This window comes from Kogia breviceps, chromosome 19 (genome assembly GCF_026419965.1).
Source record: "Kogia breviceps isolate mKogBre1 chromosome 19, mKogBre1 haplotype 1, whole genome shotgun sequence".
In the NCBI taxonomy this organism is placed as follows: domain Eukaryota; kingdom Metazoa; phylum Chordata; class Mammalia; order Artiodactyla; family Physeteridae; genus Kogia; species Kogia breviceps.
In genome coordinates this window covers 27094022-27106171 of record NC_081328.1, presented here as the reverse complement: position 1 = coordinate 27106171, position 12150 = coordinate 27094022, and the positions used below count along the sequence as shown (strand labels likewise).

The 12150-nt window shown below is 45.0% G+C and overlaps 1 protein-coding gene across 5 annotated transcripts in view; it reads left to right on the top strand.

Moving 5' to 3' along the window:
* HLF (HLF transcription factor, PAR bZIP family member) overlaps nucleotides 1-10949 on the top strand; it is a 54194-nt gene extending 43245 nt beyond the window's left edge. For 3 of the 5 annotated variants that reach the window (XM_067020863.1, XM_067020865.1, XM_067020864.1), the window contains exons 3-4: nucleotides 1160-1380; nucleotides 6644-10949. In XM_067020863.1, coding sequence (XP_066876964.1) covers nucleotides 1160-1380; nucleotides 6644-6859 — 437 coding nt within the window. In that variant the 3' untranslated portion in view covers nucleotides 6860-10949. Of the gene's footprint in view, nucleotides 1-1159; nucleotides 1381-2048; nucleotides 2221-6640 lie in introns of those variants that run through there. The other 2 variants (XM_067020862.1, XM_059048928.2) reach the window with 2 other exon arrangements.
* Nucleotides 10950-12150: the final 1201 nt, after the last annotated feature.

The following is a 12150-nucleotide window of genomic DNA, read 5'->3' as shown; positions in this document are numbered from 1 at the left end:
CCTGGTTTCATAGGTTAGCCAGAAAGCAAGTCGATGGCTTTTTGCCCTTCAACCCGGGGTAGTTTCTAATGGCACCTACAGGATACTCCACATGGCGTCCAGCCTTCAGCAGTGAGGGAGGAGAGGACGTATGCTAAGCCGAGCTGAGCTATATCCTCTCATTTATTCTCTGGGCGTGAAAGGGGTGATTGTAAAATTCAAATGAAACTAGAAGTCGAGGTTCAGAGCTCCCCACTTAAACGCTGCAGTCTGTTATTCCGAAATGCAGCCAACCCTTTTTCGAGGACCTTTGTGTGTTTCAGTGGTTTGGTTTGCAGAACCATCAAGTGGAAGTTAGGTCATCTCCATTGCATCTTTTCCATTTTGCTCAATATTCCTTGAATGCACACATGGGTTAGCACCACAGCCTGGTAGCTTATCTCCTGTCTCCAGTCCTGCCCCCTTCAGTTCACTCCTCACACTTCTTTCCACACTTCAGCTCTGCTTATCACTTCAGTGCTCAGAACCCCTCAGTGACATTCAAAGCCTTTTATAACATCCCTACTGCCCACCTTCCTTGACCACATCTCTTGCATTTATGCCTCTCTCCTTTCCATCTTGTGTTCTGGTACAGCTACCCAAGACTACTTGTGTTTCCTCAAAAATGCAGCCCTCTGTCTTGTATTTGTCCCTGGATTACCTTTTTTGCTAATTACTGTGTGTCTCAAGATGCCGCTATACCAAGCATCTTCTCTAGGAGTGTTCCCTAACCTGCTTTGGGTTACGTCCTTTCCCCCCACACTCTGGAAGCATATGTGGTTTCCTTTCATCCCTTCACTATATCTCACTGGCTAGTTTTGGTCTGAATCCCTGACTCACCTGGAAAACACCTTAAAGGTAAAAAAGAGTACCTGACACATAGTTGGTGCTTCATGAATATGTTGTAGGACGGAATGAATGCATGTATTTTTTAATTTAGTTTGTGAATCTGTGTATGTGGGTCCTTGTTTTCCCTGATCTGACATGAGTAAAGCCATTCAGCCTGCTGTGCCTCAGGAACGATGTTAGAGTCACATTTAAGTAAGTTTAAGACTCTTGCCCTCATCCTGAGCATCATCAAGTAGCTGTCTCCTGGGCCTCCATAGAGTGTACATGAATTAAAACTCCTGTGTTGTTCCAGGCCAGCTGTTGCCAGCCAACCGCAATACTCCGAGCCCCATTGACCCTGACACCATCCAGGTCCCGGTGGGCTATGAGCCAGACCCGGCCGACCTTGCCCTCTCCAGCATCCCCGGGCAGGAAATGTTTGACCCTCGCAAACGCAAGTTCTCTGAGGAAGAACTGAAGCCACAGCCCATGATTAAGAAAGCTCGCAAAGTCTTCATCCCAGATGATCTGAAGGTAAATTGGAACTGGTGATTAGGCTGTGGGCAAGTGGAGAGTGGGATCAAGAGGCAGATTAAAAGGGTGACCCAGGGCTTCCCTGGTGGCGCAGTGGTTGAGAGCCCGCCTGCCAATGCAGGGGACACGGGTTCGTACCCCAGTCCGGGAAGATCCCACATGCCGCGGAGCGGCTGGGCCCGTGAGCCATGGCCGCTGGGCCTGCGCGTCCGGAGCCTGTGCTCCGCAACGGGAGAGGACACAACAGTGAGAGGCCCACGTACCGCAAAAAAAAATAACTAAATAAAAATAAAAACCAAAAGGGTGACCCCAGGAAAATCACACAAGCTAGTGAACAAAGACTTGTGATTTCTGATCCCATTTCTTGGCATGTGACAAAGCAAGTTGCTTCCTCTCTGGGTGTCTTCTGAACTACGCCTTTCATATCTTGATAATGCATAGATATAAGGAAAAGCAATAAAATGGAGTGCTTTGCAGCCCATGAAGGAAGCAAACACGCTACTATCTGCAAGGAAACCTATGAAAGCCTAATAAAGTCAAACCAGGATCTTTCAAGGTTGAAAAGAGAAAAAAAATTATTTGGGAAGGGCATCTGGACCGCATAGCCTCCAAGGGTTACCTTTCCTTTGGGAATTTAACACTAATTAACTGCTTCCATTTCTCTGTAGGCCTCAGGGAGTAACAGCCAGAGACAGGACCTCTCTCCACATTGCCAGCCTTGGATGCTAGGGTGGGACTTTTAAGGAAGCTGGTGGGTTTCCTGACACTATTTATAAGTAATATTTACTCTGTGTCTCAAGTAAAGATCACTTGAGTATTTCAACAAAAGGTTAATTTGGGGTTGGTTTTTCACTACTGTGTTGAAGGCACACATTATTTATAAAGGAAATTAGCCTTACCTTAGGAAATCAGATACAACTTAAAATTAATCTGATACATTTAATGATACCTTAGGAAGAGAATTCTTTCTAAACTTACGCCATGCCAACTAATACCAAAATAGGACCATTTTTGATTATCCATTGCTTAGAATTTTTGGGGTTTATGCTGCTTTCCAATCATATGGACAATAGAGATATGATTATATACATTCAAGGCATTGGAAACAGACATAATTTTCTAACTGCTGACCACCATTTCTCCAACCTAAATATGGTTCACATGAAGAGACACTCCTGTTGGAAAATGGGAGTTTGGGACATTGTCCTGGAACTGATTTAGACCACTTACTTTTGCTTTTCATATATACAAAGAGCACTGGAGGAAAATGTACCTGGCAGATTTACGTCATTGCTGTCATCCAGTACCTCAGATTACCTTCAGTGATGCAGAATGATAAAATGTCCGGGTTTGGGGACTTCCCTGGTGGTGCAGTGGTTAAGAATCCACCAGCCAATGCAGAGAACACGGGTTCGAGCCCTGGTCCGGGAAGATCCTACATGCCGCGGAGCAACTATGCCTGTGCACCACAACTACTGAGCCTGCACTCTGGAGCCCATGAGCCACAACTACTGAGCCCGTGTGCCACAACTACTGAAGCCCACATGTCTAGAGGCCTTGGTCCAAAACAAGAGAAGCCACCGCAAGGAGAAGCCCTCTCACCACAATGAAGAGTAGTAGCCCCCGCTCGTTGCAACTAGAGAAAGCCCGCGCACAGCAACAAAGACACAGTGTAGCCAAAAATAAATAAATAAATACATTTATTAAAAAATAAAATGTCGGGTTTTAAAAGGGACCTCAGAGATTTATTAGACCAAAGTGATCCTTTTACCACTGAGGAAATGGAGACACAGAAAGGTAGAGGTGAGCACTGCTAGTTAGCGTAAGGCCCAGCCTCGCCCCCAAGTTGGCTAGCTTCCAGAAACGTCACTGGAGCACGCTGGCCCTGACAGGAGCTACATCGAGAGCCTTTGGGTGACAAACCAATAGCTGTCACCCTGAGAACCAAAAGAGGAAAGTGCATAGTAAAAACACCAGAAAATTGAAGCTAGTCAGGGAATCGATGGTTAGGCTAAGATGGGGTAAGAAAGGGGCCCCATGGGATTAGGTCCTGGGCGATTAGGCATCTTCTTTCAGCTCTTTCAGCTTCTTTCAAGATGCTTTTCCTCATCTTGTGTTCTTAGCCATACAATTCTGTGTGCATGTTGGAACCTGCCTCTTAAACTAAACCAGGGAGCCCATTCAGTAGGGATTTCCTCTTGAATGGAGGCAAGTTTGAAGGGATGCTGCTGAGTAGTAGATGCAGCTTCCAGCCAGACCTGCACATGGTCTCCAGATTTACAAATTTAAAGCCAAGAGCAAGCTTACTTAATTACCCTGGTAACCTCAGCAACAAAGAGGCCACGTGAAAAACGTCTGTGCTGGAATTGTGCATGTTACTGCCACCGTGGCTGGGCCTGGCGTTCTCACGTGCCAGTGAGGAGAGCAGGCAGGAACACTGTCTTGCCAGGTGTCCCTGGACTCCTTCAGTTATGAGTAAAGTCTCAGGCCCCAGAGCGTGAGCCATGGTGAAGCAAGAAGCAGAGCTGTAAGATGTTTCTCGTGTGGCAGGAGGACTGAGCTGGGGCAGGTGACCTCCAGCCCTGGATGAGCAGGCCAAGTGAGTGAAGTGGCCCTCTCTGCCGCTGCACGCACCCTCTCTCTGGAGCCATTCATTTGGATTAGTGGGCAGCCCCGGGAGGATGAAGGGGTGGCATACTGATTCCTAGCTGAGAATCAGTTTAATCAACTTGGTGTCTTTCAAACATCCATTCATTCACTTGACAGATATTTTTCAAATGCTAGTGTCTGCCAGGTCCTATGTCAGGGCCTGGGGATTCCAAGGTGAGCCACTACTGACATCGTTCCTGCCCCCAAGTGAGAAAAAGGGAGTGTTGACATGTCGGGGGGGGTGCTGCTGGGCAGAGGTGTCATCAAACACCAGACCCTCAGAAAATGGGACTGGACTGAGGAGTTCTTTGCCAGGTAGGGGTACCTCTGTAGCCAGATGGCATCTGCCCCTGGGAGATAGAGGGAAAGGGTACAAGTGATGTATCAGCCCCACGCAATATCCTGCTCTCCCCACCCCCCATTTCTGTGCTGACAAAGGTGGGAAAGCTGGTTTTCCTTGTCTGGGACAGGCCTCCTATCACGCCTGCCTTCTGCAGCCTCTGCGCCACTTGTGTTCCCAGCTCCCCTCCCACCTGAGATGGTCCCCATTCCACACCTTTCCTAGCTCATCTGCACATGTGGACAGGTGAGGCTGGGAAATGAAAGCACCTTAGAAGTGAGAAGAGCTCAGAAGTTGGTTGCTACACTGAGGTCAGCTGGTGACTCCCCTGGTCCTTAAGACCTGGTCACAAACCACCAAGTCCATGGCCTATGGTGGTACCTCTTCCCCATCCTCCTTGCCCACCGCACACAGCTTCTCCTTGTTCTCATGTACCCCTTCACTCCCCAGCCCCTGTGTGCAGGTTCTGATACATCCTAAGCCAACCCCTCTTTCAAATCATCTTGGAAACTACACTCCTGGGAACACTGATGAGTATGGTAGATTCACTGATTGACCAAGGGGGTGGAACTGGGGCTTACAAAGTAACGCAGACAACTTCCATCAGAGCTGGAGGTTTCACTGTTGTTAATGTGCCTTAGGCTCTCTCACCCCTGTGGAGTCTTGTGCTCTCTTAGCTCCTCCCAGCTTCTCTGGGCCAGCACCCTAGTCTCTCTCCTCTTCCTCCCGCTCCTCTGCGCCCTTTGTGAAGGAAAGCAACAAATCCTGCCCCTAGCTTAATTAGCCAGGTATTTTCCAAAGGACAGCCTCCTCTCTAAGAAGAATTCTGGTACTAGCTATTATGAAGATCACCTTTTTCACTTTGTTACATATTATTATGAAATGTATAGCAAGCTGGGAGTGGTTCATAAATAAGAGAACAGTACTAGCTTGTGAAGGGTAGATAGAAGGTGCCTGCATATGCTTTCTGTCTCACACTTCCTGTCTTTGCGCTGGGCAAGTGTTGGCTCAGAGTAAATGGCAGGGATGGCGCAGACCACTGACCTTGGACTTTGCTCGCAGCCTTGGCCTCACACCATGTGAACTCCTCCAGTGCCAAATGCCTCTTGGAATCCTGGGGGGAGGGGATGAATGGCTCACTCACTTATTCTGGGTGGCACATAACTGCAGGTATTAGCTTTGCTAGGATTGAGGAATTTACTGTTGCAAGTTGTTGAAAAAAGGGGGTTGCAAAACCCACCAGGTGGCACCATAAATGGAAAAAGACTTACATTTCTTAGTCCTTCTAGGAAGGTTTTCCCTTTTTTTTGGTAGAGGAAGCAGTGATGGCGGGGGGGGGGGGGATTACTTTCATGTTGACCACACTTAAACATCACTTAGGCTAAGACAGCCTAGAAAACAGTTAAACAGGAAATTAGAGTAAATTATTTAAATGTTAGCCACCGGTATGAGTATATTGATCAGTGGCAGGTGGAACTTTATTTTTTTATTTGTTTTTAATTGCCAAAGTATACATGCCCATTATAGAATATTCTAGTAGTTCAGAAGGATGTAAAATAAAAGGTGAAAGATCCTACCTCTCTCCTTGGCTCCCTCCTTCAATCCCCCTTCCAAAGCCACCACTTTTAATAGCTGCGTATAAATCTTCTGGGCCTCTTTCTATGAATATATACTATTATAATTTTTTAACCAAAGTGGGATGAGGAACCTATTGATCTGCAAATTGCCACTGTTTCTACCCACATAGTGATATGTCGCTATCATCTTTCTGGTTCAGCTGGATTATTATTTTTAACAGTTGTGTGAATCTATCATGATGTAGTTATTAAGGCTCCTGATAATTAGGGGGTTTTGCCCATTTTTTCCTGTATTACACACAATGCTGCAGTAAAAATGTGCCCATGTGTGCGCACGTGCGTGAGGACTGCGCTAGGGTGCGAGCCCAGAGGCACGGTGCAGATACTGCCAGGTCACCTTCCAACAATACTGTATCAATTTATTCAGGAAAGCACGCTCCCAGGGAAGAAAAGGGTTTAACATTTCCAGCAAAGAGAGGGAAGGAGTTAGGCTTGTCCTTCAGGGAGTGCGGGAGGCCCGGCTTTGCTTGGGGACGTGCGCTCTGCTGGGCGGGAGAGGCGGCCCGGAGAAGGGCGTGTGCCCTCGGCTAGCGGAGCCGGAGCCGGAGCCGGGCGCGGAGGCGGGAAGCCGGGTGGGGATGCGGGACGCGGGCCGAGGTCTAACCGCGTCGGTGTGTGTTTCCCCCGCCCCGAGCAGGACGACAAGTACTGGGCGCGGCGCCGGAAGAACAACATGGCGGCCAAGCGCTCGCGTGATGCGCGTCGCCTCAAGGAGAACCAGATCGCCATCCGCGCGTCCTTCCTGGAGAAGGAGAACTCGGCGCTGCGCCAGGAGGTGGCCGACCTGCGCAAGGAGCTGGGCAAGTGCAAGAACATCCTGGCCAAGTACGAGGCCCGGCATGGGCCCCTGTAGGCCGGCGTCCGCGGGCGGCCTCAGGCCCCCGACAGGGGTCTCCTGGTTGATCGCACCGCACCTACCGACCTTTCTGACATCAGCACTTTACCAGATGCATCAACAGGACGGACTCACATTTTGGCGTGGGTGTGTGTATGTGCTTGTGCTCATGTGTGGTCAACGGGTGTGTGTGTGTGTGTGTGTGTGTGTGCGCGTGCGTGCGTGCGCGCGCGCGCATCCCTTTGCACTTGCCATTTTGATAGACCTCCATCGTCTTTTAGTTCCAAAATGAAAGGTGCCATGTTTTTACTGGACTGCGGAGACCTCTCGTGGGTTTCCTGACCCCCTTCCTCCTCCACTTCTGCCCTTTCCTCGTGGCTTCATGTTGGCACTTAACCTACTCTTCCAGGACCCTCTGGTTGGGTTCACTAAGAAGGGCCCTGGTGAAATAGTAGATCTCGGTTTTCGAGACCACAGGCTCTTGTTTCTGTGTAATCTGTAAGTTACCATGCTAATAAGGTGCACAGAATAATTTAGCACTACACTGCAGCTCCATTCAGTTACAGGTTGCTTCCCTCCTTTCTTCAGTTTTGGTGATAATCGTCTTCAAATTTAAAGTGCTGTTTAGATTTATTAGATCCCATATTTACTTACTGCTGTCTACTAAGTTTCCTTTTAACTCTACCAACCCCGGCAAGTAAGAGTACTATTATAGAACACAGAGTGTGTTTTTGCACTGTCTGTACCTAAAGCAATAATCCTATTGTACGCTAGAGCATGCTGCCTGAGTATTACTAGTGGACGTAGGATATTTTCCCTACCTAAGAATTTCACTGTCTTTTAAAAAACAAAAATTACAGTAATGCATTTGAGCATGCCCAGAACATCCCCAGGACAGAGAAGCAGAGGGAAATGCCAGGTCTAAGAACGAGGGGTTAACTTATCAGTATACAGCCAAACAATGCATCTTGGAACAGTTTTTGACGTTGATGTGTTTGCTTTTGTTTTCTCCTCTTTCCCATACCCTTAGCCCCCAATTTTCTAGTTAACTTTTTCCACATCCCTCTTGATATTCAATACAATTCAATTAAGATTCAGTTTTCCCCGTTTTTGGTAATATATATGTTTTTGTGAATTATACCTTGTCGTTTTTAAAAATCAGTCAGTTAAGTTAATAAGTTGATGTTTTGTAAAACCCTTTTTCCTAGTGGTGTCATTTTTGAATGCTTCATAAATTAATGATTTTGGAGCTTATGTTTCTTATTCTCTGTTTGCTTTTGAACGTATGTGCTCTTATAAAGTGGACTTCTGAAAAATGAATGTAAAAGACACTGGTGTATCTCAGAAGGGGATGGTGTTGTCACAAACTGTGGTTAATCCAATCAATTTAAATGTTTACTGTAGACCAAAAGGAGAGATTATTAAATTGTTTAATGTTTATACAGAGTAATTATAGGAAGTTCTTTTTGTACAGTATTTTTCAGATATAAATACTGACGATGTATTTTGGAAGACATATATTATATATAGCAAAGAGAAAAGGAAAACTATTCCATGTTTTAAAATTATATAGCAAAGATATATATTCATCAATGTTGTACAGAGAAGAAGTGCTTGGGTGTTTTTGAAGTCTTTAATATTTTAAGCCTATCACTGACACATCAGCATGTTTTCTGCTTTAAATTAAAAATTTACAACAGTATCGAAGCTTGCTGTGACAAATTCTGCTCTAAAACATCTAAGGAGCTTTCTTATTTCCTATTAGGTCTCGGAAAGAAGTCAGTTAACATCACCCAAAAGCACAAAATGGATGTTAGTCAAATATTTATTGGATGATACAGTGTTTTTTAGGAAAAGCATCTGCCACAAAAATGTTCACTTCAAAATTATGAGTTCCTGGAATGGAACATCACTGCAAGCATCCCAAACAAGTCTGTTCTCCTCTGTGGGCACGTGCATCTTACGCAGTATAAGGTTAATATTGGTGCTATGTGTATGGTTTATAATTTGATAGATGTTTTGACTTTAAAGACGATTGTTCTTTTGTCTCACTAACTTGTGTCAAGAGATTCTGCTGTTGTTGCAAAGAAACATTTCCCGCAAGATTAAAATACCCTTTGATCAGTGGGATTTTCTAGTTTCTTGTGTCCAGAGTATGTAATTCTTTAGTGACCTGGTGGTCTCCTCGTCAATCCATCAGCAATGCTTCTCTCATAGTGTCATAGTCTTGGGAAATCTGAATAGTAAAATATTCCTGCTAGGTATCCATTTTGTCCCAAGCTACACATTATGATGGGAGATGGGAGAGTATTGGAATTGAAATACATTGTTCAGGTAAATAACCAATAAAATAAACAAGACCTTTGGCAAACTTAAACAGAACTGAATAAGTGTTATTCAGAGAGACAAGTGGGCATGGAGTTGGCCTTTTTATAGGTAAAGAGACTAATTGCAGCAGAATTGTTAAATCATCACTAAAACAGAAACAAATGACATCTTTAAGTGGAGAAGTGTTGAAGGATTGTACTGAAGACCATCTAAATTCATTGACGTTTAAAATGGTAGCTGAAAAAACTATTTGAGTACTGGTCTTTCTGAAATTAGGTTGTGTGTATCCAATGAGCATCATAAATGTTTTCTGCAGAAGAAATCAGAAAATCATAATAAAGCATTCTTTGGCGTGCCAGGGGAGGTTTCAGAAACCTACCTCGTCTTAAAAATTTAAAAACTTTGGAGTCTGTACAGGTGCCTTATATGTAGGTCATTGTTACCACACACACGAGCACTCAATGCCTTCTGTCCAGGGCAGTCAACTAGTAAATAAAGCAGTTCTGCTAAATGGTATGGGAAGCCCAGCCCAATCTGGAATGACTTGGATCGTCCAGGGTCAAATGAGTTCTGCAGACTGAAGCTATTAAAAGAGTCCTGTTGTAATTTTTCACCTTTTCATCATAAGCATCTTTCAGAGATTAATTACTTGGCCATTAAAAATGAATCCAAATCATATTATGCCAACATCATTTAGACATGATTTGGAATGAGCGGCCTAGGACTTCCTGACAAGGTCACATCATCATTTCTTTTGACTAGACTTGCGAAGAAAGGCAAAAATTGGTCAGCCTATCCTGCTTGTGCCGCCTTGAGGACATAGGTAGGGCATGGGAGGGAGGTAAGTGATCACTTCCTCCCCTTGAGAAAGTGGCCACTTTTGACCATTCAAAACCCACAGTGAGCAGGATAGTGACAGGCCTTTCATCTTCAAATACAACAGACCACTGTGAAACTGTCCTTTGAAGCAGAAGGACCATTTGTTTGAGGAGCGTGCAGACGGAATTTTGGCATTGGGTGGGGAGGAAGCTGTATGAGAAAGCCCAGAGGTTCCTTCTAACTCACCAGTTTTGTGAGGGAACTCAACAATAATTCTAAATGTGCATTTGAAAAGTCTTGAGTCTGTTTTCAGAAGAGTCAAGAAGAATTTTAAGTAGAGTCCTACCAAACTCCCACTCCCACCCCAAAGTAAAACAAAGGTCATTCTGTAAAACGCAAGAAGTTTATCTACTATTCCCCTAATGTTCCTTTTAGGAAAACTCAAACTTTATCAGCGTTAATCAGACCAATCCCAGAAGGTGGTAGACACCTGCTCTCGGTCCGCCAGCTTCCTGCTGAGGACTTCTAGGCCCCCGCTGGGAAGGCCAAGATCTCCTCTCGGTTTTCTCTACAATAACAATGTCATTTTTAAATGAGCAAAGCCATGTCTTCAATCTTGATGCATTGGATTTGGCAACTAAAGTCAGTACATTTTGCAGAGGGCCAAGTGTATGTAGAGGAATGTGTGTGTGTGTGTGTGTGTGTGTGTGTGTGTGTGTGTGTGTGTGTGAATAGTTAAGGCATAAAATCTTTCATTTTGGAGCACCCTACCGAACATAACAATAATCACCGTTATCCTTTTGGCAACACCACAAAGATTGCATCTGTTAAACAGGTACAAGTTCACTTGAGGTCAGTGTAATTGTACACCATGGTATTGGTGGTGTTTATTGCTGATAAGTCCAAACCTTTATCTGTCTGTTATTCTTAATGTTTAATAAACTTTGGATTGTTTCCTGTCTTTCCTTTACTTTTATTGACAGTCTGCTGGAAATTAGATTCTGTTCCCAATTCTATCATAAAGAAGCCATTGACAGAGATTAATTACATAGATGATAAAGCAATAATACTATATAATTAGTGAAAAATCAACATTTATTGAGTACTTACATGCCAGACACTGTGCTAAACACTTGGCATGGACTATTTTATTTAATCCCATGTCAACCCTATGAGGTAGGGACAATTGTTATCTCCATTTACAGAAGAAAGATAGAAGGTGTGGGAGCTTAAGTAGCTGGTAGAAGTGACAGAAAAGAGTTCTGATCCATCAAATGGGTGTCATTTAGAGTTGGTGGTTCCCCAAAACCAGTCCAAAGACTGTTTTCTGGTTGGATGTATAAGAATCACCTGGGACCATATTACAAGACTGCAGATCCAGTGATTCTGAGTCAGTACATCTGGGATGGGGCCTGGAAATCTGAATTTCTTAAAGGCTCACAGCTAACTCCCATGTGTGGCCAAGTAATTAGAGCCAAGGATTTAAAGACTTGACCTTAATTTGAGTTCATGACCTTGGGGGATCCATGTAGAAGCTTCAAAACTTCCATAATTACCTGAAACTGTATGCAACTTTTTGTGTATAAACATTTATTTTTCTGTAGAGGAGATCCATAGCTTCCCCACCCCCCAAAGGAATCTGTGATGCAAGATGGAATAAAAACCCCTGATTAACATAAAGGCTGATGTAGAGTGGTGGTTCCCAGCCCAGGTAGCCTATTAGAATCACCTGGGGAGCTCAAAACACTGGCGCTCATGTGCCACGGTCCAGGCCAAGGAGCTCAGCATCTGTGGCAGGAGAGAAGGAAGCTCAGGTGAGGAGCTCAGTGGTTCAGATCTGTCACTTAGCGAGTCCGTGACCTTGAACAGCTACTAAGCCCTTTTAAACCTAAGTCTCCCATCTGTGAGAAGGTCAGCTCTCCACCCCTGAGGGTTGTGGGCAGAACTAATGACATAAATGCATCGTCTCTGGCACATCATCGGCCCTCAATAAATAACTGCCACAGGGGCCTGAGGAGTAGAATGTGTGCCAATATTTCAGACCATTTGTTCCTCCAAAGAAGTCAGAAAACAATTCTGTGCAGAAGAAGGGGTAGGTGGCTGGTGGCGAGAGAACGGGTGATGCCCCAGCATGGGTGTGGTTCATACTCTGACATCCCTAG